Source organism: Loxodonta africana, chromosome 4, assembly GCF_030014295.1.
Source record: "Loxodonta africana isolate mLoxAfr1 chromosome 4, mLoxAfr1.hap2, whole genome shotgun sequence".
NCBI classification, from domain to species: Eukaryota; Metazoa; Chordata; class Mammalia; order Proboscidea; family Elephantidae; genus Loxodonta; species Loxodonta africana.
In genome coordinates this window covers 52,773,876-52,801,528 of record NC_087345.1, presented here as the reverse complement: position 1 = coordinate 52,801,528, position 27,653 = coordinate 52,773,876, and the positions used below count along the sequence as shown (strand labels likewise).

The following is a 27,653-nucleotide window of genomic DNA, read 5'->3' as shown; positions in this document are numbered from 1 at the left end:
TGGTCCACGTTCAACCATCTCAGGAGGTAATATATGATCAGAAACCAATGGTGATGAAGAAAGATGTCCAAGCTGTAGTGAAGGAACTGGAGAAAAACAAGGCTCCAGGAATTGATGGAATACGAATTGAGATGTTTCAGCAAATAGATGCAGTGCTACAAGTGCTCACTCATCTATGCTAAGAAATTTAGAAGACAGCCACCTGGCCAACAAACTAGAAGAGATCCATATTTATGCCTATTCCTATTCCCAAGAAGGTGATCCAACTGAATGCTGAAATTATCAAACAATATAATTAATATCACGTGCAAGTAAAATTTTGCTGAAGATCATTCAAAAGCAGCTACAGCAGTAAGTATATCGATAGAGAACTGCCAGAAATTCAAGCTGGATTCAGAAGAGGACATGGAATGAAGGATATCATTGCTGATGTCGGATGGATCCTGGCTGAAAGCAGAGAATACCAGAAGGATGTTTACCTGTGTTTCATTGAATATGCAAAGGCATTTGACTGTGTGGATCATAACGAATTAGGGATAACATTGCAAAGAATGGGAATTCCAGAACACTTAAATGTTTTCATGAGCAACCTGTACACAGATCAAGATGCAGTCGTTCAAACAGACCAAGAGAACACTGCATGGTTTAAAGTCAGAAAAGGTGTGTGTCTGGGTTATATCCTTTCATCATACCTATTCAACCTGTGTGCTGAGCAAATAATCCAAGAAGCTGGACTATATAAAGAACAACAGGGCATCAGGATTGGAGGAAGGCTCATTAACAACCTGAGTTATGCAGATGACACAACCTTGCTTGCTGAAAGTGAAGAGGACTTGAAGCACTTACTGATGAAGATAAAAGACCACAGCCTTCAGTATGGATTACACCTCAACATAAAGAAAACAAAAATCCACACGAATGGACCAATAAGCAACATCATGATAAACAGAGAAAAGATTGATGTTGTCACAGATTTCATTTTACTCAGATCTACAATCAACACCCATGGAAGCAGCAGTCAAGAAATCAAAAGACAGATTGGATTTGGCAAGTCTGTTGCAAAAGACCTCTTTAAAGTGCTGAAAAGCAAAGATGTCACCTTGAAGACTAAGGTGTGCCTGACCCAAGCCATGGTGTTTTCAGTCTTCTCACGTGCATGTGAAAACTGGACAATGAATGACAGAAGAATTGACACCTTTGAATTGTGGTGATGGCAAAGAATACAGCATATACCATGGTCTGTCAAAAGAACGAATAAATCTGTCTTATAAGAAGTACAACCAGAGTGCTCCTTGAAAGCAAGAATGGCAAGACTACATCTCATACTTTGGGCATGTTATCAGGAGGGATCAGTTCCTGGAGAAGGATATCATTCTTGGTAAAGCAGAAGGTTAGGGAAAAAGAGGAAGACCCTCAATGAGATGGATTGACACAATGACTGCAATAATGGGCTTAAGCACACCAATGACTGTGAGGATGGTACAGGGCCAGGCAGTGTTTCATTCTGTTGTACATATGGTTGCTATGAGTCGGAACTGACTCAACGACACCTAACAATAACAACAAGGTTCCAGGCATGTATGTCTGCTCTTATCCCTAGTTTTATCGGGGCCAGCTTAGCACATCTGACAGCTTTAGGGGGCTTAAGGGACAGGAATTGGAATGAAACTCCTGACCAGATTTAGTGGCCCTGGTCAATCCTTCTTATTTGATTTGGAGACCCTGAATAGCTGCACCCCAGGAAGAAGAATTCCTGTTGATGGCTCTTCTCTCAGATTAACTGGATTGAGGTAAATTAGGGTTGCTATTCCCTAGGCATCTGACCAAATAAAATAAATGTTTTGTCTCGAGGAAAATAAATAATATTGGTCTGGGCTTAAAAATGATTACCATGAACAATTTTTCAAATAAAATGACCGACTCACAGTCAAATATAATCATGTACGTGAGATAAGACGACAATCAAAATGAACAATAGTACAAAACAGTACCCAACTGAAACAGATCCTAAGAGTGATGTGAAAGAACTATGCTTAGAATGCTCAAGGTGATGAAGATAAAGATTTTAAGTTCGTGTAGGAAACAAAAAAAAAAAAAAATGAAACTTAAAAAAAAAAATGGAAATTGCAGAATTGAAAATGACAATAAACACAACAAAGAACTCAAATAAATGTGTTGATCAGGAAATTAGATAAAGCAGAGAAAATGAGTGAACCAAAAGATAGGCCCAAAAAAGCTATTTCAAATGAATCATATCATAGAGAGACAAAAGGAGAGAAATACAGAAGAAAGAGTAAGAGGCATAAGATAAAGTGAAAAAAAAAAGAACTAGCATATGGGAAGTGGAATCCTAGAATTAGAGGATGTAGAAAATTTGACAAGAGAGTATATTTTTTAAAAAAGGAGAAAATATTTTCTAAAACTAATAAAAGTTATCAAGCCATGTTATCAATAATTCCTATGAATCCTAAATAGGAAAAATAAAAAGAAATACATTCTAATCACATTATACGAAAAATGTCTTTAAATTTTCGTCAAATCAGCCAAAAACAGAAAGCGCAGTTTATCCTCAAAGAAACAACAAACTGACAACTTACTTCTCAACAGCAACAATAAAGTCAGAATAAAATGGCGTTAACAGTGCTTAAAGAGAACAACTGCTATCCTAAAATTCTATATCCATTGTAAACATCCTTCAGGAACAAAAGTGAATTTACTAAAAGAAACAGTGAAGTTTGTTCTTCAAGTAATAGAAAAATGATACCAGATGGAAGGTTTGAGATCCAAAAAGACAGATTAGTAACAAAAATGATACATGTGTGAATAAATCTAAAAGAACATTAGCAGTAGAAAACTGAAATAATAATATCTTTTTGGAGATAAAAATATATATCTTTTTATTCTCACATTATACACATGGGAATATAAGGAGAAGAAGTAAATGAAAATTTCAAAGTGTTCTGAGCACCTCGCATTAGCCGAGATGAGAATACTTGGTAATATTAGACTTTGGTATGTTGAAGATACACATTGCAGTTTCTAGGGAGACTATTAAAAGGATAGCAAAAGAGTATAAATCTTCCAGAGTAGCAGAGGGGAAAACAGAGTAATAAAAAAAAATCAATTAATTCAAAAGAAGACATGAAAGCTTAATAAAAAGAACATGGAAGAGACAGAACAAATAGAAAGTCTTTAGTAAGACATATTAAACATGGACATACAGGTAATTATAGTGCATATAAAGAGACCAAATAATTAAAAGAGAAAGATTGTCAGACTGCATAAAAATAAAATCCAGAAACTATTCAGTATTTGCAGGAAATACATCCAAAATATAAGGATACAGCCATGTCCCTAAGTGCTACAAATGCTTCAGTGCTCAGCTGTTAAGCAAAAGGCTGGAGATTCAAGTCCACCCAGAGGCACCTCAGAAGAAAGCCTTGGCATTCTACTTTCAAAAAATCAGTCATTGAAAATGTTATGAAGCACAGTTCTACTCCAACACACATGGAGTTGCCACAAGTCACAATCAACTCCTCAGCATTTTTCTTTTTTTTTTTTTTTTACAGATGTGTTAAAACTAAATGGAAGAAAACAAGTGTACAGTGCAAACAGTAACAAAAAAATCTGCTATAATGCTATTAAAATCAAATAAAATAGAACTTAAGAAAAACTTCCTAAGAATAAAAGTCAACCACACTTCATGATAAAATGTTCATTTTGCCAAGAAGATATAACAATGATAAAATCTCGTTGCCATCAAGCTGATTCCTACTTATAGCAACTCTATTGGACAGAATAGAACTGTCCCATAGGGTTTCCAAGGAGCAGCTGACCTTTTGGTTAGCAGCCAAACACTTAATCACTGTGTCACCAGGGCTCCAATGATACTAGCCTCAAAATATACGAAGCAAAAATTAATTGCATTGCAAGGAGAAATAGAAAATCCATAATCATAGCAGGAGACATTAAAGCTTATTACACTTCCATAAGACTTTAGACTTAGAAATCCAAAATGAAGTTATATTTTTAGTAAATGATAAATTTACTTAACAAGGCAATTAAAAAAAGTGACTGCAGGAGCCAAATATTTTCTTCTGTTGTTGAAAAAAAAAATTTTTTTAGGTGCCATCAAATCAATTCCGACTCACAGCGACCCTATGCACAACAAAATGAAACACTACACAGTCCTGCACAATCCTCACAATTGTTGTTATGCTTGAGCCCCACTGTTGCAGCCACTGTGTCAATCCACCTCATCAAGGGTCTTCCTCTTTTTTGCTGACCCTCTACTTTACCAAGCATGATGTCCTTCTCCAGGGACTGATCCTGCCTGATGACAGGTTCAAAGTATTGACATAAAGCTTTGTCATCCTTGTTTCTAAGGAGCATTCTGGCTGTACTTCTTCCAAGACAGATTTGTTCATTCTTCTGAAAGTCCATGATATATTCAATACTCTTCTCCAACATCTTAATTCAAAGGCATCATTTCTTCTTCAGTCTTCCTCATTCATTGTCCAGCTTTCACATGAATATGAGGCAAGTGAAAGCACTATGGCTTGGGTCAGGTGCATCTTAGTCCTAAAAGTGACATCTTTGCTTTTCAACACTTTAAAGAGGTCTTTTGCAGTAAATTTGCCTAATGCAACACATCATTTTACTTATTGACCACTGCTTCCATAAGTGTTGATTGAGAAATTTATGCTAATAGGTAAATTTTCTCTAATTCATATAACAGCACCTGTCATGGATAATTCCTTAAGATTGAATATAGTTTATAGAACCATAGTCTGTTGGCAGGACGGATCAGATAATCATTAAACAGTGTTTGCAATATACAAAATTAACAAAGATAAAATAATTGTGCTATTATTTGGAACTGACCTGTCTATTTAACGAAGAAATATATTACCACATAAGACCTTTATCATGAAAATTCTTCAAATTGATTGTTGATTTTTTTTTAAACTTGGTCAATTAAAGATCTACCTTAAGTCACCAATACACATAAATTAATCTCATAAATTCTCACATGAATAGATAAAAAAATTGAACCAAAATATCATATATCTTAATTAAAGCAGATTAAAAATAGGCATAAAGAAAACTGACATAATCATAAATCATAAGTAAGCATAATCCAGAAAAATTAGTTTACTATAAAACAATGTAGTGTCAAATTTTAATCACATCTATTCCTTAACAATATCTGTAGTTAACATCAAAATTAACACAGGTTTACAAAATTAGCACAGGAACTCTTCAAAGCAGAAATCTTCTGGAAAATACATTAGGCATAACTGTTAATTCTTACACCTGCTTGGAAGTCAGTCTGAAGCCTCTTGACCACTGCCAGAGATCAGGACCCAAGATCAGAAAGATTTACCTTGTTCCCTCACAGCATCTGTGTCAAGTTTCAGGGTCAAGGATTTCACTTCTTGGAATGCAAAAAAGATTTTAAAATCTCATTATTAGGTGTAATTCTTCCTAATTTAAATTACAAGAGAGAAATTATCAATTGTTTAGTATCTCACAATGAATTCTGTCACATCTGGGGGAACTAACAAGAAACTAGTCACCACAGAGTTGATCCGAATTCACGGAGACCTCTTGTGTGTCAAAGTAGAACTGTGCTCCATAGGGTTTTCAATGGCTGATTTTTCAGTAGATCACCAGGTCTTTTTCCAAAGCATCAACTTTCAGTTAGCAGCCAGGTTTGATAATAGTTTGCAACACCAAAGGACTGAGGGCAGGGAGCTTGGTGGGAATAGGAAGCTAAACCAAAACCAAACCAAACCCAGCGCCGTCAAGTCGATTCCAACTCGTAGTGACCCTATAGGACAGAGTAGAACTGCCCCATAGAGTTTCCAAGGAGCACCTGGTGGATTCAAACTGCCAACCCTTTGGCTAGCAGCTGTAGCACTTAACCTCTACACCACCAGGGTTTCCTAATAGGAAGTTAGTAGACCTTTGTTCTAAAAAAAAAAAATCATTTGAGCCCCAACGAAAATTGGTTGGAATTTAAAGTGTAATTTAAAATTCTAGCCTGATGTATGTTTGGCCTACAAATCTTCACTTAAATTAAATAACATAATCTTTATGATTACCAAGTAGCCAGACAGCAAATATTAAATGCCTACCGTGGGTCATATAGCATAAGCTAACAGAAAGCTACTATTCCATAAACTAATTGAAATGCAAAGATGTGTGATATAATTAACTAGGGTGTGATGGTCATGTTTTAAAAGAAGAATTCCACAACCATACATCTAAACTCTCTCTTTTCCCAAAGTAGAATTATCCACTGAAGTTAGCAATGTGGAGGTTATTGATAATGTTCACAAAAGGAGTTTGAATGACGGTGATGGGATAAATGCCTGATCGGACTGGATTCAAGAAAAAATAGGGAGAGAAATTAGAACAAGTGTAGGCAAAGTTTTAGAAAACTTAAAAAAAAAAAAGTTTACTTTTACGAACAGATAAATAGGGTGTTAGGTTGGTGGGACGGGAGTGTTTTATTGAGTTTTTTTTTTTTTTTTTTTTTAAGAAGGATGAAATACATAGCATATTTTAATGCTGTTGGTTATAATCCATTAGGTATGGAAACACGAATGATGTAGGAGAAAGAAGGAAAAAGTTTTGTCCTGAAATAGCAAGAAGGGATGGAATTTGGAACAGGAGGGAAGGAGTTGCCCTTTTCTAAGAACACAGACAGCTCATAAGATTAGAAGATAAGAGGCAATGAATTAGCTAAAAACAACAGTTTCAAGGAATTTACAAATAAATTTGCTATTCAGTGGATTATAGGCAGTGCCTTCTTATTGCCACAATATATTCCTAGAAACCATAATTGACCATTGTCAGAAGATAAAATAAAGCATAGATATCAGCAACACTATGTAATAATCATAGAGCCTGACACAGAGTAGGCCTTAAAATACTTTTTGAATGAATAAATACCAATTGCTTATTAAATGGTTATGGTTAATTAAGCTAAGATGCTTTTCCTTTATAATCATTTAAAATTAGTAAAAGTATACAATAGATTAGCGGAAACTAGAATTTCCTCTTTTCTATGTGAATAAAGAAAAGCTAATTTTTTTCAGAAGGAGACTACCAGGTCCTTCTTCCTAGTCTGTCTTACTCTGGAAGCTCTGATGAAACCTGTCCACCAACGGTGACCCTGCTGGTACTTGAAATACTGGTGGTATAGCTTCCAGTATCACAGCATCATGCAAGCCACCACAGTATGACAAATTGACAGACAACAAACTGGGAATTCCACAACACTTAATTGTGCTCATGAGAAACCTCTACATAGACCAAGAGGCAGTCGTTCGAACAGAACAAGGGAATACTACATGGTTTAAAATCAAGAAAGGTGTGCTCAAGGTTGTATCTTTTTACCATACTTATTCAATCTGCATGCTGAGCAAATAATGCAAGAAGCTGGACTATATGAAGAATATGGCATCAGTAGAACACTCATTAACAACCTATGACATGCAGGTGACACAACCTTGCTCACTGACACTGGAGAGGACTTGAAGCCCTTACTGATGAAGGTCAAAGACTGTATAGCCTTCAATATGGATTATACCTTAGCATAAAGAAAATAAAAATCCTCACATTTGGACCAATAAGCAACACCATGATAAACAGAGAAAAGACTGAAGTTGCCAAGGACTTCATTTTACTTGGATGGACAATTAACACCCATGAAAGCAGCAGTCAAGAAATCAAAAGACGTATTGCATTAGGCAAATCTGCTCCAAAATACCTCTTTAAAGTGTTCAAAAGCAAAGACGTTACTTTGAAGACTAAGGCATGCCTGACCCAAACCATGGTATTTTCAATCACCTCATACCATGAGAAAGCTGGGCAGTGATTAAGGAAGACAAAGAAGAATTGATGCCTTTGAATTATAATGTTGTTAAAGAATATATAATATCCCAGAGACGGCCAGAAGAATGAACAAATCTGTCTTGGAAGAGGTACAGCCAGAATGCTCATTAGAAGCAAGGATGGTGAGACTTCATCGTGCTTACTTTGGAAAAATTATAAGGTAGGATCAGTCCCTGGAGAAGGACATCATGCTTGGTAAAATAGAGGGTCAGCAAAAAAGAAGGTGACCCTCAACGAGATGGATTGACACAGTGGTTGCAATAATGGGCTTAAACATAGAAAGGAATGTGAGGATGGCCCAGAAGCAGGCAGTGTTTCATTCTGTTGTCATAGGGTCATTATAAGTGGGAAACAATTTGACTGTACCTAACAACAACAAAGCACCAATCTAACCTAAAGCCTCCCCGACCCCTGCACTCAAGTCAGACCTGCTTCAGATTCTGAAGTCTGCATCTGAGGAGGGGGACATAGTGGTCTTTATTCCGAAAATCTCTACTCAGAACAACTATTTCTGACCCCTCCTGAGTTTAGGCCTGGGAAGGAGAAAAAAACACAGTCATCATTTTACTTGTAAAAAATAGATTAGACTGTTATAAAAAAAAAAAAAAAAGGCAGTTCAGTGAGAGTAATTGAAGATGTTAGAGGCAAAGAAAACAATAATTTTGGAGGTGATAAGAAGGAGAGATCAAGGCCTTAGTGGGAAGTATTTGTTCTAAACATGAAGGACAATGCTTAAGATTGGAGGATGTAAGTAAAGATGGGTAGGGGTGTTGATAAGTGCGGAGGGCATGTATGGGAAACGAATGATTGAAGTACAAATGTCTAGTATCTTAGAAAACGAATGCTTACGGAAAAGTAAGAGCACGGGAATTCCAAGTTGAAAGAATTGATAGCACTGCCATCAGGAGGCATGAAGAACAAAAGAGGCTCACTAGATTTGCAAAATATGTATCCACTGGCAACATGCATGTGTGTATTTTTAGGAGAATGGTAATCAAAAAACTTAATTGTAAGGGTTACAAAAAAAAAAAAAAAAAAGAGGTAATGACACAAAAAGGCTGGAGGTACAGATTATTTCACTTGGCCAGGGGAAAAAAAGAAAAACAATTAAGAAAATTAGATGATTACAATAGGAGGTAACAAAAAATGTGGCATCTTTCTCTTTGACAGTAGAAAGAAATAAAACACTTAGTGGGGTGGCAAAGTTAGATTCACTGAAAAAAAAAGGGCACTCAGCAGATGTTATAATCTTCTCAGTAAAATAGGAAGAGATGGTGTTTGATGTAATCAAGAGATATGTGAGACTGCCCATGGAGGAAGTGGGGAATTTGGAAGAACATTTAGGAGAGTATAATTAGGGATTAATACATATATATATTCAAGGACTACCAAAGCTTGATAAAGACTGAGGAGAGTAAGGACCTTTAGTGCTCTCAGTGTGTGGTAGTGTTCATAATTACCCAGCAAAATTATGCAGTTAAGGTTGGCTAAGGATAATGATGATAATATGCATAGTAATGATAGCAACAATAGATACATTTAAGATTTATTGAGCATGTACTATCTATGAGGCATTGTATTCATCATTTAACATGTTCCAACTCATTTACTACTCATAATGACCCTAGGAGGTAGGTTCTATAGTTATTTGAATTTTTCATCTGAGGCTTAGAGAATTTAAGCACTTTGATGAAGGTTACAGAGTAGTAAGTAGCAAGCCAAACAGGTGCTCAGGTAGTCTGCCTCCACAGAAAACAGTGACTTCCCAGCAGAATCCCTAGCCCTCCGTAGTTTTAATTAAATATTTTGCATTTCAAAGTGTCAAAAGATAAACTTATTCCTCTTTTCCACAAGCATCCTCTTTTAATTTCTCATCAAGGTGTACTACATCACAACCCAAATTAAGAAACGTACCACACCACCTTACACTTTTGTAGTGCTCAGTGTTTCTGAAGCACAAACATATACCTTTGCTAGCGACTCCTTCCAGACACTCCTGGGGGTAGATATCATCCTCTCCTTCCAATTAAGAAAATAGAGTTTCAGAGAAGTCAAGTACCTTACCAATCAATGGTCCCTCAGCTAATAAGCAGCAGAGCCTCAATTCAAATTCAAACCTGATTCAAGTTCAAAGGCTGACCATTCAGTTTATTAGCAGGCCCTGTGTATTCTTTCAACTCAATATTCTTTACATCCCTATTGTTTTTCCCAGTTTCATGGTTCACATTCCAATTTCAAATTCTCATACCTCACCAGAACTATTATCACAATTAGTTCTTCCTAACATAATGATGATCAACATGACTCTTCTAGGTTACATCTGGGGTAGATTAATTGCACTGATAACCTCAGTTCTTCACTACTCCCTGTGTCTACACTCTTTGTCATGTAACTTCGTATTGCTTTGCGTTAAAAAAAAAAAAAAGGACAGTAATATTCTTAATACCTCAGGGGTTGGCCAAGGGATATTAGCAACAAAGCAGAAACATAAAAATCACTTGCTGTTTTCCACTTTGCTCTTGTTCCTCTGCCATGACCACTAGAACCTGCCAGGTTTAACCTATTGCCAGATTAGACACGTGGTTCCAGTTGCCCCATTCAAGGCCATCATAGATCTGACAATATCCAGCTGGCATGCAGCTGACTGAGCTAACCTTCAGCTGACCAGTGGCATAAGTAAGCCCAAACAAGATCAGCGTATAAAAGCCCAGATCAGCTGAGTCTCACAAACCCACATTTTGTACAACACTGAAGTTTTGTGTTGTTTGTTATACAGTGTGATTTTAGAAATAGGTAGCTGATGCTTGTCTATTTTCTAATCTATCCCAAATCAAAACAGAAGAATAATATTCCTTAGTGATCATCTTACTTCATCAGTTCAATCAAAATTCTGATTGTCTTGTATACAAATTCCAGTCCTCAGCTTTCAACACACATATGAATAGGACACACTCCTCCACTACCACTATACAAAATTTCATTCCTACCCTCCAACCTCACATTAGAGGAATCTGTAAGTTATTCTTCTTATTTAATTTCAGTCCAGTCTTTTTTTTTTTTTTTTCCTTAGCTAGGGCTATTGCTAGTTTATATGGCTCCTTTGTGAAAATTAGGGACCCTTAGCCTAGTGTGGAAACTCTGGTGGCATAGTGGTTAAGAGCTACATCTGCCAACCAAAAGGCCAGCAATTCAAATCCACCAGGTGCTCCTTGGAAACCACATGGGGGAGTTCTACTCTGTCCTATAGGGTCTCAATGGAAGTGGGTTTGTTTGTTTTTGGGTTTTAGCCTAGCATGGAAAGTAGAACATAGACTTAATTTCAGTCACTCACTTGTCCTTGAGCAGGATCCTATCTGCACAACTCTACTGCCCCACACAGAATACTCTTGAGTCCTTTTCAACCTTTTCTTAAAAATATCTCTGTAGCATCAGTTTCTTCATAAAAGTGTCTATAATCAATCTCATATTAATCTTATAGCTCAAATACTTTCAGTTCTCCTATAATCTTTTGGCACTATGTTAACTTGGGCCCCTTTACGTATTTTTTCCAAGCATGTTTATTCCCTAGGCTTTCTGGGAGCAAAAAAAAGTTCCCATTTTCTTCCTATTCCCTTTCCAAGCATATCTAATCATTTAATAAGACACAGCAGATCCTCAATATATACCATATAAGGAGCCGAAAAGAAATTTTAAACTTTTATATATAAAGACTTTGGCAATAGAAAGCCCACTCCCTGAACTCTAAACATTCTTTATAATCATATTTAAAATTGATAGGCATTTGCCCTGTTTTCAAAGACTTTATTTTACCAATATCCACAGTAAATTGCTCTAATGCTTATTAATATACATACATAGAAATTAGTTTATCTTTTAGCATTCTCGATAAAACAAAGCAAACATTTCTATATTTAATATTTTGTAAATTAGTTTTTATTTATATGGTTTCCTCTGATCCTCACAAATTACCTTGTGAGGTTGTAGCATTAAACCCTTTCGTAGCATGGACATCTAAAGTTCTGACTCAAGCTGGTAATGTAGGATAGAGTCACAATACTAACCAGCAGGGTTGTAGCAAGGGTAACTATCAACCAGGGACAATCTCTAAGTTTGTACACACACACACAGCCCCACACTGGTTGGCTTTGTCAAACAGGAAGGGGGATGATTCACCACCCAGCCTTGTCTGGTACCCCCTTGAACTCGCACTGGGGCAAATGCCCTCTCTTACTCCCCCTACTATGTCTCTGCAAACCAGATCTTCATATTTCAAGTTTATTGCTCTTTCTACTTCAAAATGCATACATTAGTTATGTAAAAATTTCACACTGTGGGTCTGGTATTCTGCTGGTGCAGAGGGTCTTAGAAGATATACCCCTATCCTCAAGGAGCTTATACTCTTGGTTGGGAAACAGGCACATAAACAGATAATTTAAATACAATATGGTAAATGATAAGGGTAAGGAACACAAAGGAAATGCATTGGCGTTCAGAAAAAGCTTCCTGGAGAAGATAAAATCTTGACAACGATAAGAAGTTAGCCAAGAAAGACACTGGGGCAGAACATAATAGGCAGAGAGATGAATATGCATGAAAGAAAAAAAGACTGGAATAGCATGGTGTTTGTTGGAACTATAAATAGTAGAGGATTATCCTAACATATAATGTTACCAGGTGAAGCAAAGAAAAATTTAAAGGATGGGTGCTAGAGAAATGGAAGAGAATAGAGAGATATTGAGGATTATTTAAGGGGAAAAAACTGTGTGGTCCTATGATGACTGAAGTCAGAGATGAGGGAGAAAGTGTCATCTATAAGGGCCCTCAGGGCTCTGGGTAAGGAGTTAGAACAGCCTTGGGTGGGAATGGGAGGTGGATGACGATTGAGTTTGGGGCATTCTGAATCTGAGGTTCTGTAGAACATAAAACTGGGTATTGCATTAAACCAGACCCAAAACCCATTGCCATAGAGTCAATTCCGACTCATGGCAACCATACAGGACAGAGTGGAACTGCCTGCCCCATAGGGTTTCCAAGGAACACTGGTGAATTTGAATTGCAGACATCTTGATTAGTAGCTGAGCTCTTAATTATTGTACCACCAGGGCTCCAAAAGTATTATATAGGCAATTTAAAACATGATATGTCATAAAGTTTGCTACTGCTTTCAATCTATACCCTGTTTGCTACAGTAATTTTCATTTTTTATTTTATTGTACTAATTTTCCATTTCACATGCTTTATTTCTACCTCAAAACTCAGGTTTATGGCCATAATCTCCTCCTTCCAGATAAATATCAAATAAATGCCACTATACAATGCAGGTAGGTTGATTACAAATATTCAGATAGATTTGAAAGTACTGATATATGCAGAAAACATATATCTCTAAAGGTACAGATTAGATTATTAAACCCTTGCTATTAAGAATGGCAGGATAATCATTGTCTCTTAGGACCTGTGGATTGCTAGGGATACTCAGATATTTAAAATAGTAAAATGCAAACCAGTATTTGTAGAACAGATTGAAGCTATATTCATTTAAATGCACAGGCTCATAATTCCTAGTCCATGATTTGAAAACCCATACATTCTGATAACGGATAGCTTATTTGAAAGGGTGTAGCAAACTTGATTGACAGCAAAACCAGGCCTGGAATAACCTGAAACTATCTATAGTCTTTCTTTTTTCCAGGCAGTAGAAATATTTATAAAATTATCTTCAGAAATAGGAATGTGTTTAATTACGCGGTATTTCCCAGAATCCTTCTGGAGGAATGTTCCATTATGTATATTATATACACACAGAAAATACAGAAAGTTCTGAATTCCAAAACACAACTGACCCCAAGCGATTGGGATAAGAAATTGTGTACCAGTGTAATTAAAAATCAAAACTTAAAATTTTAGATGGCATTCTAATCTAGATACTCAATACAGTTGAACTGCTAGCATTAAAATGTTTTAATTCTTGTACCTTTAAGAAGAAATTTATCTGTACAATATAATTATGTATGAAAACATTTTCCAATTTTCTCCTTTTTTTCTCCAAAGCATCTTATTCTAATACTTTATAACATCTTTACAAAATAGTCACTTTTTTTTACAGTTACAGAAAAACACAAAATGCAAATTATTCTTGGAATATTTTTATAGGGTTAGGATCCAAACTGATGATATCAGGCTTGGATAAAATAATGAAAGACAAACGTAGGAGGCATACATTCAGAGACCTATGCTTAAGATCCAAGAGTCAATTTCCAAGAAGAGTTGGAAGTTGATTCTTGGATTCTAAGTGTAGGAGAAATTGGAAACATACTGTAGCAATTATGCAACTCAATTAGAAACTTCAGTTGACTGCTGTCCGAGTACATATTGAAAGTATATAATACAATCCTAGGCTTCTTTAATAGAATACTCTATCAAGAAAAAGCAATGATCATTCCATTCAATGCTTGGATGTGGAATAGTGTGATTGGTTCTGGAGCCCCACTTTAACAATATTATTAACCAACTCAAATAATCTTAGAAGAAAGTGAGTGAGAGTAATAGTTTTAGCAATCACTTCATGAATAACAATTGAAGAGACTGAAATGCCTAGCTTGAAAAAGATGGTTCTTGATAAAGATATGGCAGCTGCCTTCAAATCCTTGAAAGACAACATATTCATTGTGATTAAACAAACCAGTAAATCAACAGGTGAGAATTACTGGAAACATTATTTCATCTCTACACAAGACAAACTGACTAAAAATGAAAAGGATTGGGACAGTAGTTATCCATTTCGGGTTATAAAATTACCTATCGGTGATATGGCAGAGGGTTCTAGATGGTCCTTTCCATTCAGAGAGTCATAAACATCTCGACATCATACTGTGAGTTAACAGTTGACAGCTGAGTTTAACATTTTACCAACTTTGATCATAGTTTTCAATATTTATGAAAAGATATCTGCTACAGATACAACTATATGGTAACAGGTCAATTCTTCAACATTTGCCATATTGCCTGAAGTAGAAGGTCAAACTTGTATTTGAAAGAAAACTACAGTTTATTAGGGTGATTATAAAATACCTCTTTCATACTCATGTTTTTTTCTCATGCCTAAAATGAATGCAATTATGCTATTCTTAAGTAAGTAAATTGACTCTATTTTAAATAAAATAAGATGCTTGAAAGATTGAAAAATATACAGGTTGTGAGATTAACCTTTTAGGTTTTCTCCCATTTCTAAAATATTCCAAAAATAAAAAGAAATTGGCTCACACATTTTGAGGGAAGAAGGTAATATATCAATAACTCCAAGCCTTTTAAAGCAGTTTTTAGGCATTTTTAAAAGAGAAATAAAAAATAATTATACAATGGACTCCCAAAGTAGTATCATTTTCAAAGACAGACCACACAACTGAAAATGGAAAATATGTATTTCTAAATGTCATAATTGTTTTTTTAAAAGTAAAAAAAGAGATAACTACTAATTCCCACTTTCCGGTTATAAAAAGCTGACTAACAGGTGATTTTGCAGCCCTATCAAAACACACAAATACAATTTCCAAGAAAAAGACCAGACAGTAGCTCATATTTCACACCCTCCATCCCCAAAGTGCCACAACAATTTTATTTAAGGCCAAGTTTCATGTGAAATAATTACCTATTCTCAAATTTTTCTCACCAAAACAAACAAGTATACCATATTTGTTAAGGGTAAAAGTAATTATGAGAATAAAGATGAGTTGAAGCTTATTTAAATCTTACCATACATTCAATTACAACAGAAAAGAAAAATGCTGTCAGGAAGCATACCTGGGGCAGGGCTGAATTGAGCTGTCTCTGGAGCGAATCTCTGTCATAGATGACATCCTGAAGTCTTTGCTGGGCAAGCGAGAGGCTTTCCTGGGTCTCCCGAAGGGTGTCTAGAAGACGATCCCTTTCATCTAGCATATTCACCATCAGCTGCTCAAAATGAGAGTCTGAGTCCGAGCCACTGCTTTGGGACCCCCTTTGGCTCATTGGGGTGTCCTCGTTAATCGTGGGCATCACTTCACACATCATTGCTTAAAGAAGGTAAAAAGAGGAAAGTTTTAGGAAATAAATCATTTCTTATAATGCCACCTGGTCCTCAAGCTCATCAGCCTCCTTGTCTCTTTTCCCCCTACCTGCTACCCCAACTCTAACAAGCTAAATGTTCTGACTTCCAACCTATGTGCTTTCTCTTCCTCATGACAATCTATGTATCCCCTACCTACAAAACACAGCTTGATTTCATTTTCTACAGGTTTTTTTTTTTTATAATTTATGCTACCTAATTCAATTTATATAAAAATGTCACTACATTATTAATTCATCATTTATCCAAGTTACAATCCTTATAGCTAATAACACTCTTATCCTTATTTGTTATTGTATTATTAACAACAGGCACAGTGTCTGGTACTTAATGGGTAGCAAGTAAATAATTTTTAAATGATATTAGTAATTGAATGAATTAATGATGGCTCCTTCATTTAGAAAATCCACAAGTGATTGAGTATTTATTTTATATGATAACCAACTTTTGTTTTCTTATATTTCACACCACCTTGTTTAAATCTTCTGGACAAGAAAACTTCCATCTTTTTCACTTTTATATGTTCTCTTCTTGAATTCCTACAGTATATACACAGAGTAGCTATGTAATACTGACTGAATTAGACATAAATTTTATAAAACAGAGACTAAAGTACATAAATTTGTTTAGATTATTATACTACTAATTACACTTAATATTCCTTTGTTTCTGGTTAGCTGCATTGTCTGGTTTCCACCCAAACAATACAAGCTAACACTCCTTCACATATTCCACAAAACAGATGCCATAAATTATATTAGCTAATGTAGTAACTTCACATCTCAGCTGCTAACCACAAGCTCTCAGTCATGAAATGAATGAACAGTTTGGAATCTTTTTTTTAAACTCATTAATTTCATTTAAAATAGACAACAGATATAAATCAGAAATTATCTTGTTTTCTTTTTTAGCCTCTACCTTATGTTTTTTTTTTTTTTTTAAAGTCAACCCCATCTCAATTTCCATTGTTGTACTGAAAAAAGAGCTATTAATTAGAGGGTTTGGCTTTGCAGAAGGCTGATGTGGAGAAAGGCTGGTTTGGCTGTTGATCCTGGAGCATTCTCTGGCTTTATATTTCAAGGTCAATTCATTTTTCTACCTACATATTCCTGTCCTTCGGGAAAATATTTCTGGTGATATTTTCAAATAAAATGTCAAGATTTAACAGCTCAATAGTTAATTATTTTTTATGTGATTCTTCATATAAATCGGGTTATTGAGTGGAGAAATTCAATTATGTGGGAATGATTTGATCAGGGCCCACTGAAAACTTGGAGAAACTTTTAAAAAAGATGAAAGGAAAGTATTTTGTGGCTGACAGCCTAGATTAAAAAAAAAATGAGAGGAGGGAATGAATTTTATAATAATTCAAAATAATGCTTTGAATTACTAATCATCATTCAAAACATCAAGCTACTTGAAAGCATGAACTTGGTTTGTTTAATTTCTTACTCACTTTAAAATACAAAACAGAGTAGACACACAAAATGTACTTAAACATACCACATACACACAGACACAGACACAGTTTCTCTCTCTCTCTCTCACAAACACACACACACACATACACACTCACATGTACATTTGCTACTTCTGTTAACCACTTAGTGGATGAACATACAAGTTTTTTATATTTTTTCTCATTTTGATTTTCATTCAAAAGCTAACACAAAGAGGGAAAAACAAACTCTAACTGATACAAATTTTCATTACATCAAATGAAAAGGAATTGAAAATCAAATTTTTAAAAAGTTCCAACACATCTGAATATTTAAAACATTTAGTTCACATGCCATGCATGAAATTCACACACTAACAACTGTGTCATTCTGAATTACTAGGAACCAATGTGTTCCTTTTTCACATTTAAGATTACAACTACATACTGGGAGAGGAAATGGTAGCACTGTAACAAATTGTTCCAAGAGACTGGAAAGGTTTAAATTTGAGGTTTACTCAAACAGTCCTTAATCTGTATTTTAAAGCATCTCCTTTTGAAAGAAAGTTATTACCTTTCTCCATTAGAATTACTTACAACAACTTAATTTTCAGGAAAAACATAACTATAATGAATAAAAAAAAAATTACCTCAGGTAAAATCTTTCCCCTGAATATACTATCCTAGTTCTGTTTTTCACTACCATGGAGCATTAGACAATCACACACTTTTGGCTCTTAGATCAGTATAAAAGGTTGTGTTTGATTTAATCATCTGAAACACACTGTGATGAGGAGCTGCTTAGGAACTTAGAAAGTCCAGTAAATCTATACTCAGAAGAATTTGATTTGAGCCCTTGCTGAGTCCCTTCTGAGACATGTGAACCAACGCAAGGCACATCACCTCTCACAACTTCAATTTTCTCTTCTGTAGAGATAATAATGCATGCTTTTTTTTAATTAAATAAGTCCATTGTAAGCATCCAATGGGATACCTAAGAACATGTAATAAAAATATATTGTTACATATTCAAGTGGTTATTTCTATTACAAAGTTACCAACATTCATCTTTATAGAAGGAATAGGTACTTTACCTTTATGACTTATTCTGCTTACATGACTAAATGTTTAATTCTACTGGGTACTTATAACCCTCCAAATACAGGTTAAAAAAAATCAAACTATGCAAAAGTTACTTAGGAAATAAAATAAATACATGCTGCATTATTTTTCAAAAAACATTCAACCCAGATGATAAATCTAAAGCCTTTCCATCAAAATTAGAAGGAAAAAACCATGTCTACAAAAAATAAGGCCATTTTCATGAACAAGCTTAGTTTCTTGTATTAGACTTCAGATTCTGGCCAATATAAATATCAAAGTATTGGCAAAATCTTTAAAATACAGTGTAAGTGAGTGATCTCAGAAGTGCACTTTTTAAGTATTAAAAGCATTTAAAAATCTATATTCAGTGTAAGAGTTAAACATCCTCTTATAGAATGGATGACATCTGAAGCAACTTGTATGGTCCAGAAGGCTCTGGTCATTTAACATCTAAGCATTTTTCACCCAGATACACCACTTTTAACTTTAACAATCATTTTCAGTATTAAAAACTGCATTGCATGATGTAATTCCTGAAAAAACTAGGAAGGGGCATACTAATAGTTTGCTTTAATATTTGCCCTTTCATCACCCCCTACCCAAAGTCAATTGGATATATAAACTATGTCATCCTCATCTGAAAACTGATGCCTTATTCACTAAATTACTGAAGGTTTCAAGACCTAGTTATAGATACTATTTATTTTGTTGTGAAAGAAAGAAAATAATAAATTTGGTTGGTTTAATTAGCTCAGTGGTTAAATTTAGCTTGAAGAATTTATGTCAGGAAAACCAAGTCCCTTATTCTTAGCACATAACCTTGACTGTCTTCTAAATCCCTCAGATTTCAAAATAAAAGTTTTGAATGCCCACTGGAGTCATTGCCCAAGGGCTTTCAAGACCCAGTGTGTTCCTTAGCAATATGTACCTGTACCTATTCAGACACGACAGAGCTACAAAAGGTTTTTTTGTTTTTGTCACTGAACCACTTTAATCAAACAGATCCATAGAATTTACACTGTACTAGAGGCAAAGATGCCATTATTCTCTACAGTTAGTTTCTTCTGCAAAGATTTAGTCTGAAGGACCACGTAAGCTCTACCTTACTTAACCCACAAGGAGTAATTCAGCAACAGAAGTCCTAGCCATTGTGTAATTTCATTACGGGAATATTCCTCTTTGAAATCCCCGGTCCTCAAGAAACATTATCATCAGCTCTAATGGAAGCATTTTGCACTTTCTTTACCCCAATCCATTTACATATGGCTTAAGAATCAACTCACCCCACACAGCTGGACAGCTATCTCTCAGCCACACCCCCCACCACCACCCTGAAGAAGTTGACTTCAAAATTTCCACACTAAAATTCTTCATCCTGCCCAACAGGAGAGAACCAAGTAGGGAGGAGGCAGAGAAATAGAAGGGATGGGGGTGGAAAGCAAAAGGTACCTAACAGTAATTGGCAAAGAGGAATTTGCATCTCATCTTCCCTGGGGGCGGGGTGGGGACGGAGGGTGTTAAAAAAAAAAATTAAGAGGAAGAGAAACCGTGTAACTCAAAGAGTTTCTGTACCTAATATCTGTAATTTCGGGTCCTGTTTCTTCAAATTGATCAATGACAACCGCAGTCTCGGGGTTGACGAGAGGGTAGGCTCACACCCGACACTCCAGGACCATTTCCCTAGCAACGGGAGCAGAAAGGCAGCTTAGAGACACGCGTGCCCCGGCGCCCTCCTGGAACGTGCCCCGGCTCGGTGGCTTGGTGGCAGCAACTCGGCATCTTCCAGCGGCTCCGTCAGCAGCCAAAAGGAGAAGCGTCCATCGGAAAAATGGCATATTACAAATTTTGCTTTGGGAAGCAGAGCTCGGTTCAGACCATTCTCAAAGGGAGGAGGGGGGAGGCGGCTCTTAAAGCAGCAGCGGCCCCTTTGCCGGATCAGCCGCAGCTCCCCGCGTGCAGCTGGAGACCCGGGGCGGAAAGCCGGGAACGCGGGGACTCAGGTTCACTTTCAGGAACTTAACCAAGCGGCCCTGCCCCCTCTTTGCGTCCGGGCCACCCAAGGGTGTCCCTTGAAACATGAGCAAAAGGCGTGAGAGTATCTGGAAGGGAAGTTCTCCACCCAGTCCTCCACCCCGAGACCCTCTGGAGTTTACGGCTAACGTCACGAGCTGGAACGCTAAAGGGAAGCCAGCCTCCAGGGATAAGAGAACCAGAACAGTTCCCCTTCTGGCCCCCAGCCCATTTCCGAGCTAGAGTGTCTCATTGCACTTAAAGGAGGTGCTTATTCTCCGGAAAGGCAAGCAGCCAGCCCCGCACACCCAGTTTTCCCTCCCAGCCTCTTTGCAAGCTGCTTTTGCTTGTTTCAGTTGGCGAAGAGAACCAACCTGCTGGGAGCCGGCGAGGATGCTACAGCATCTTCTCTCCTCACTTCCCTCGGGTTGCTGCTGCTACTCCTTCTCCTCCGCCCCCTCCCTGCTCGGCAGCCGCACCTCCTCTTCCTCTGGAACAAGGGCTTCCCCTGGAAGCTGCTGCAGTGGTTTCCACCGGCCCTTAAATAAATTCTGAAGTAATCACGTCTTTGCTCTCCTCCTCACGCACACGCGCTCGCGGGTACACACGACTCCCGCGAAGCCGCTCCTGAGCTGCTGGAGCTCACGTTGGTCCCAGTGCCCCCGGTGAAGGCTCGGGCAGAAGTAGAAAGTGGATGCGCTCTCCTCAGCCTGGGCTTCCCACACACAATGATCTCTGCAGGAAAGAGTGTGTCAGTTCTCGCTGGTGGGAATGCGAATGGGCTTAGGCACCCCCTGGCTCCATGCTTGTCATTGCTTTAAGCAGCTTCCGTCTCCCGGGACCCGGGCATAGTAATTTTGATTGTAGGGACCTCAGTTAATCTAGGGTGTGGCGGCATCTGTTATTTCTGATTACCCCTCCGGATCTTCACTCATTACTTTGGCGATGAGGATTGTATGATTGGAATAACCCCTCTCTGCCCCAGTGAATTCGTCTTGGAAGTCTGGTCTCTTGATCGCGTTTCAATTCTCCCTATACCTACACATCCCTTTACCTACTCATCTTTCTTTCTGGCCCTGTTGTCCATTCACACAGACCCATTAGGGCTGGAGAGAAAGCAGGAGACAAAACCAATACCTATACTAAGCAGAAAAGAAACCTTCCAATGTGGGAGACTCAGCTATTCTGTTTTTAGTAAAAATGAAAAAGACAAGGGTGAGAGAATTTAGAGAATGTTTAAACATTGGGTATAATGTGTGAGCAAGTGTGAGTATACTTAAAAATTCAAGAGGTTTATTTTACTTTTATGTAAGCAAAGAGTCTGAAGCTATCTAAATAACAGTACTCATATGCCAGCATACTTGAATAAAGTACACTGTGCAAGAAATAACCTTTCTTTCTGGGGTAGCATTTAATTTAGTGACATCATAGTGGCATCATGAGGTCAAATTTCTAATCCCTTCTCACCTAGACTGTCATTCAAATCCTGCATCGCAAGGTAATCCTATAAATTTGAGATAAGTATAGGAAATAATATCATAATTAATTACATGTCAACTGCAGCACTGCTTTCCAAATATGATGTGCATATGAGCCACCAATGGATCTTGTTAAAAGGTAGATTCTGATCAGTAGGACTGAGTGGATCCTGAGAGGCTACATTTCTAACTCCTAGGGACCACAATTTGAGTAGCAAGGATCTAGTCCACCCAATCAACTTACCATTTGATGGGGCTTAAATAACTTTAACCACAGGAAACTCATTATCTCATAAGGCAGCCAAGGCCACTTTCAGACATACCTAATATTGTAACAGCTTCTTCATATTAATCATATTATCAGTACCTATTATGGACTGAATTATGTTCTCCCAAAATATGTGTTGTAAATCCTAACCTCTATGTCTGCTGTAATAATGTCATTTGGGAATGGGTTCTTTGTTATGTTAATGAAACAGGATTAGTGTAAGGTGTATCTTGAGTTAAAGTCTTTTGAGATATAAAAGAGATGAAACTAGCAAGTAGAGGAGACATGGGGTAAGATAGATACCAAGACTCATGGAGATTTCCAAGGAAATAGGAAGCAGAGGCTGAAGAGACAAAGATCTTCCCAGAGAACCAACAAAAAGAGAAAGCATTCACCTAGAGCCAGAATTTGGACTTCTGTCGTTGTTGTTAAGTGCCGTCCAGTCAGTTCTGACTTGTAGCGACCCTATGTACAACAGAACAAAACACTGCCCTGTCCTGAGCCATCCTCACAACAGTTGTTATGCTTAAGCCCATTGTTGCAGCCACTGAGTCAATTCATCTCATTGAGGGTCTTCCTCTTTTTCACTGATGCTATACTTTACAAAGCAAGATGTCCTTAATCAGGGGCTGATCCCTCCTGACAACATGTCCAAAGTACGTGAGATGTAGTCTTGCCGTCCTTGCTTCTAAGGAGCATTCTGGTCATACATCTTCCAAGACAGATTTGTTCCTTCTTTTGGCAGTCCATGGAATATTCAATATTCTTTTCCAACACCAGAATTCAAAGGGGTCAATTCTTCTTTGGTCTTCTGTATTCATTGCCCAGCTTTCACATGCATAGGAAGTGATTCAAAACACCATGGCTTGGATCAGGCACACCTTAGTCTTCAAAGTGACATCTTTGCTTTTCAACATTTTAAAGAGGCCTTTTGCAGTAGATTTGCCCAATGCAATATTTCTTGACTCCTGCTTCCATGGATGTTGATTATGGATCCAAGTAAAATGAAATCCTTGACAACTTCGTCTTTTCTCCATTTTTCATGATGTTGCTCATTGATCCAGTTGTGAGAATTTTTGTTTTCTTTATGTTGAGGTGCAATCCATACTGAAGGCTGTGGTCTTTGATGTTCATCAGTAAGTGCTTCAAGTCCTCTTCACTTTCAGCAAGCAAGGTTGTGTCATCTGCATAACACAGGTTGTTAATGAGTCTTCCTCCAATCTTGATGCCCTGTTCTTCATAAAATTTAGCTTCTTGGATTATTTGCTGGATACAGATTGAATAGGTATGGTGAAAGAATTCAATCCTGATGTATGCCTTTCCTGACTTTAAACAGCCCAGTATCCCCTTGCTCTGTTCAAAAGATTGCCTCTTCATCGATGTACAGGTTCCTCATGAGTACAATTAAGTGTTCTGGAATTTCCATTCCTCACAATGTTATCTGTAATTTGTTATTATCCACACAGCTGAATGCCTTTGCATAATCAATAAAACACAGGTAACCATGTTTCCAGTATTACCTGCTTTCAGCCAAGATCCACCTGACATCAGCAATGATATCCCTGGTTCCACATTCTCTTTAGAATCCAGCTTGCATTTCTGGTGGTTCCCTGTTGATGTACTGCTGTAGCTGCTTTTGAATGATCTTCAGCAAAATTTTCCTTGCCTGTGATATTAATAATATTGTTCGATAATTTCTGCATTCGGTTGGATCGCCTTTCTTGGGAATAGGCATAAGTATAGATCTCTTCCAGTCAGTTGGCCAGCTGGCTGTCTTCCAGATTTCTCGGCATATATGGGTGAGCACTTCCAGGGCTGCATCCATTTGCTGAAACATCTCAGTTTGTATACTGTCAATTCCTGGAGCCTTTTTTTGTTGTTGTTGTTTCTTGCTAATGCCTTGAATGCCGCTTGGACTTCTTCCTTCAGTACCATTGGTTCCTGCTCATATGATACCTCCTGAAATGGTTGCACGTCAACCAATTCTTTCTGTTTTATAGTGGTTCTGTGTATTCCTTCCATCTTCTTTTGATGCTTCCTGAGTCATTTTATATTTTGCCCATAGAATCCTTTGATATTGCAACTTGAGGCTTGAATTTTTTCTTCAGTTCTTTCAGCTTGAGAAATGCAGTGTTCTTCCCTTTTGATTTTCCATCTCCAGGTCTTTGCACATGTCATTATAATAGTTGACTTTGTCTTCTCGAGCTACCCTTTGAAATCTTCTGTTCAGCTCTTCTACTTTATCATGTCTTCCCTTCACTTTAGCTACTTGAAGTTCAAGAGCAAGTTTCAGAGTCTTTTCTGACATCTATCTTGGTCTTTTTTTTCTTTCCTGTCTTTTTAATGAGCCCTTGCTTTCTTTGCGTATGATGTCCTTCATGTCATTCCACAACTCGTCTGGTCCTTGGTCATTGGTGTTCAACATGTTTAATCTATTCTTGAGATGGTCTCTAAATTCAGTTGGGATATACTCAAGGTCATACTTTGGCTCTCGTGTACTTGTTCTAATTTTCTTCAGTTTCAACTTGAACTTGCATTATGAGCAATTGATGGTCTGTTCCACAGTTGGCCCCTGGCCTTGTTCTGACTGATGATATTGAGCTTGTCCATTGTCTCTTCCCACAGATGTAGTCGATTTGATTTCTGTGTATTCCATCTAGTGAGGTCCATGTGTATAGCTGCTGTTTATATCAGTGAAAAAGGGTGTTTCCAATGAAGAAGTCATTGTTCTCACAAAATTCTATTGTGAGATCTCCAGCGTCATTTCTATCACCAAGGACATATTTTCCAACTACCAATCTTTCCTCTTTCTTTCCAACTTTCCCATTCCAATCTCCAGTAATTATCAATGCATCCTGATTGCATGTTAGATCAATTTCAGCCTGCAGAAGTTGGTAAAAATCTTCAATTTCTTCATCTTTGGCTTAGTGGTTGGTGGGTAAATTTGAATAATAGTTTTATATTAACTGGTCTTCCTTGTGGGTATATGGATATTTTCCTATCACTGGCACCTTGTCTGTCTGTTTATCATACTGTGGGGGCTTTCATGTTGCTGTGATGCTGGGATACTACGCCACCAGTATTCAAATACCAGCAGGGTCACCCATGGTGGACAGGTTTCAGCTGAGCTTCCAGACTAAGACAGACTAGGAAGAAGGACCTGGCAGTCTACTTCTGAAAAAGATTTAGCCAACGAAAACCTTATGAATAGCAGCAGAACATTGATATAGTGCCAGAAGATGAGCCCCTCAGGTTGGAAAGCATTCAAAAGACGACTGGGAAAGAGCTGCCTCCACAAAGTAGTGCTGATGTGGCACGACTCAAAATGAGAAGAAACAGCTAAAAACATCCATTAATAATCACAACATGGAATGTATGAACTATGGATCTAGGAAAATTGTAAGTCATTAAAAATGGAACACATAAACATTGATATCCTTGGCATTAGTGTGCTGAAATGGACTGGTATTGGCCATTTTGGATTGGACATTCATATGGTCTACTATGTCAGGAATGACAACTTGAAGAGGAATCATGTTGCATTAATCATCAAAAAGAACATTTCAAAATCTATCCTGAAGTACAGCGCTGTCAGTGATAGGATAATATCCATATCCCTACAAGGAAGACCAGTTAATATGACTATTATTAAAAAATTGGACTTCTAGCCTTCTAAAATGTGAGCAAATAAATTTTTGTTTCTTAAAACCATCCACTTGTAGTATTTCTGTTATAGCAGCACTAGATACCTAAGACAGAATTTGGTACTGGAAGAATGGAATGCTGCTCCAACACATGGCTAAAATGTGGAAGCGTTTTTGGAATTGGGTAGTAGGTAGAGGCTGGAAGAGTTTTAAGGTGCCTTTTAGTAGTAAAAGCGGAAACCCTGGTGGTGTAGTGGTTAAGTGCTATGGCTGCTAAGCAAGAGGTCGGCAGTTCAAATCTGCCAGGCACTCCTTGGAAAGTCTGTGGGGCGGTTCTACTCTGTCCTGTAGGGTCGCTATGAGTCGGAACCAACTCGATGGCACTGGGTTTTGTTTTTGGTTAGTAGTAAAAGCCTAGACTGCCTAAAAGAGAATCTTGGTAGAATTATGGCCATCAAAGGCAATTCTGTTGAAGGCTCAGAAGGAAGTAAGGAGAGCTATAGAGAAAGTCTCTATTGTCTTAAAGAATACATATTGCACCAGCAACAGAATGTTGCTAGAAATGTGAATGTTAAATATGCTTATGGTAAGGCTTTAAAAAACAAAATTATGAGCATGTGATTAGACAATGGAGGAAAGGCAAAGCTTTTTATGCAGTGGCAAAGAACTTTTCTGAATTATGTTCAAATGTTTGATGAAAGGTAAAACTTGTAAGTGATAAACTGGATTATCTGGCTGATGAGATTTCTAAGCAAGACCTGAAAGGGGCTGTGTGACTTTTCCTTGCCACCTTTATTGAAATGCAAAAAGAAAGAGTTGGATTTAAAATAAACTGTGCAAATGAAAACAATACTTAAAGATTTGGAAGATTTTGTTGCACAAACTCAGGACACATGTTCCAGAGTGTTCGCCAAAGACATGGCTACATAATTTTTTGTTAAAGAGCTGTGATGGTTAAGGTTGTGTGTCACCTTCTTTGGACCATGAATCTCAGTGGTTTGATAGTCATAGGATGGTGTGATCACTTCTATATAAGATTTAATATTATGTGATAACCTCCATGATGGAATCCGCTAAGAATAGCTGATCAGTGGAAAGGGCATTTCCTTGGGCATGTGGCCTGCCTTGAATATAAGCAGATATTCTGGCAAGGCTTGGGTTTTTTGCTCATTCTGGATCCTGTAGCTGGTTCCTGTTCCTCTGACCTCCAGCTCTTGGGACTTGAGCTAGCAGATTGCCTGCCAATATTTTGGATTTTTTGGTCTTCAGAGCCTGTGAGCACAAGCCTTGCTATCCAATCTGTGCACCCTGGGTTCACCAGCTCCTGTGGCTACATGTATCAGGAGAGGCCTCTATCTTGACCCACGGACTTGGGATGTTCCAGCCTCTACAACTCTGTGAGCCATTTCTTTGATGTAAATCTCTCTCTCTCTCTCTTTGTATATATATATATATATATATATATATATATATATATATATATGCTTTACTTGCTTTGCTTCTTTAGATAATCCAGGCTAAGACAAGAGATTAAGCCTGTGACTGATGGATCTAGCCAACTACCACAGTAGAAAACCCATCAGCTTAGACTGAAGGGGACAGAGAAAAAAACAAAAGTAAAGAACACTATCTGCCTCTTGGAATTCTACAGGCAGGAAACAGGCCAAAGAAGCTACATGTGCTGTCCACCAAGAAAAGAAAG

At 37.4% G+C, this 27,653-nt stretch overlaps 1 protein-coding gene across 5 annotated transcripts in view; it reads right to left on the bottom strand.

Moving 5' to 3' along the window:
* The window catches only part of PPFIA2 (PTPRF interacting protein alpha 2), a 552,369-nt gene extending 535,457 nt beyond the window's left edge, over nt 1-16,912 (bottom strand). For all 5 annotated transcript variants that reach the window (XM_003405226.3, XM_003405230.3, XM_064283784.1 and 2 more), the window contains exon 1: nt 15,706-16,912. In XM_003405226.3, coding sequence (XP_003405274.2) covers nt 15,706-15,954 — 249 coding nt within the window. In that variant the 5' untranslated portion in view covers nt 15,955-16,912. The remainder of the gene's footprint in view (nt 1-15,705) is intronic.
* Between the last annotated feature and the right edge of the window lie 10,741 nt (nt 16,913-27,653).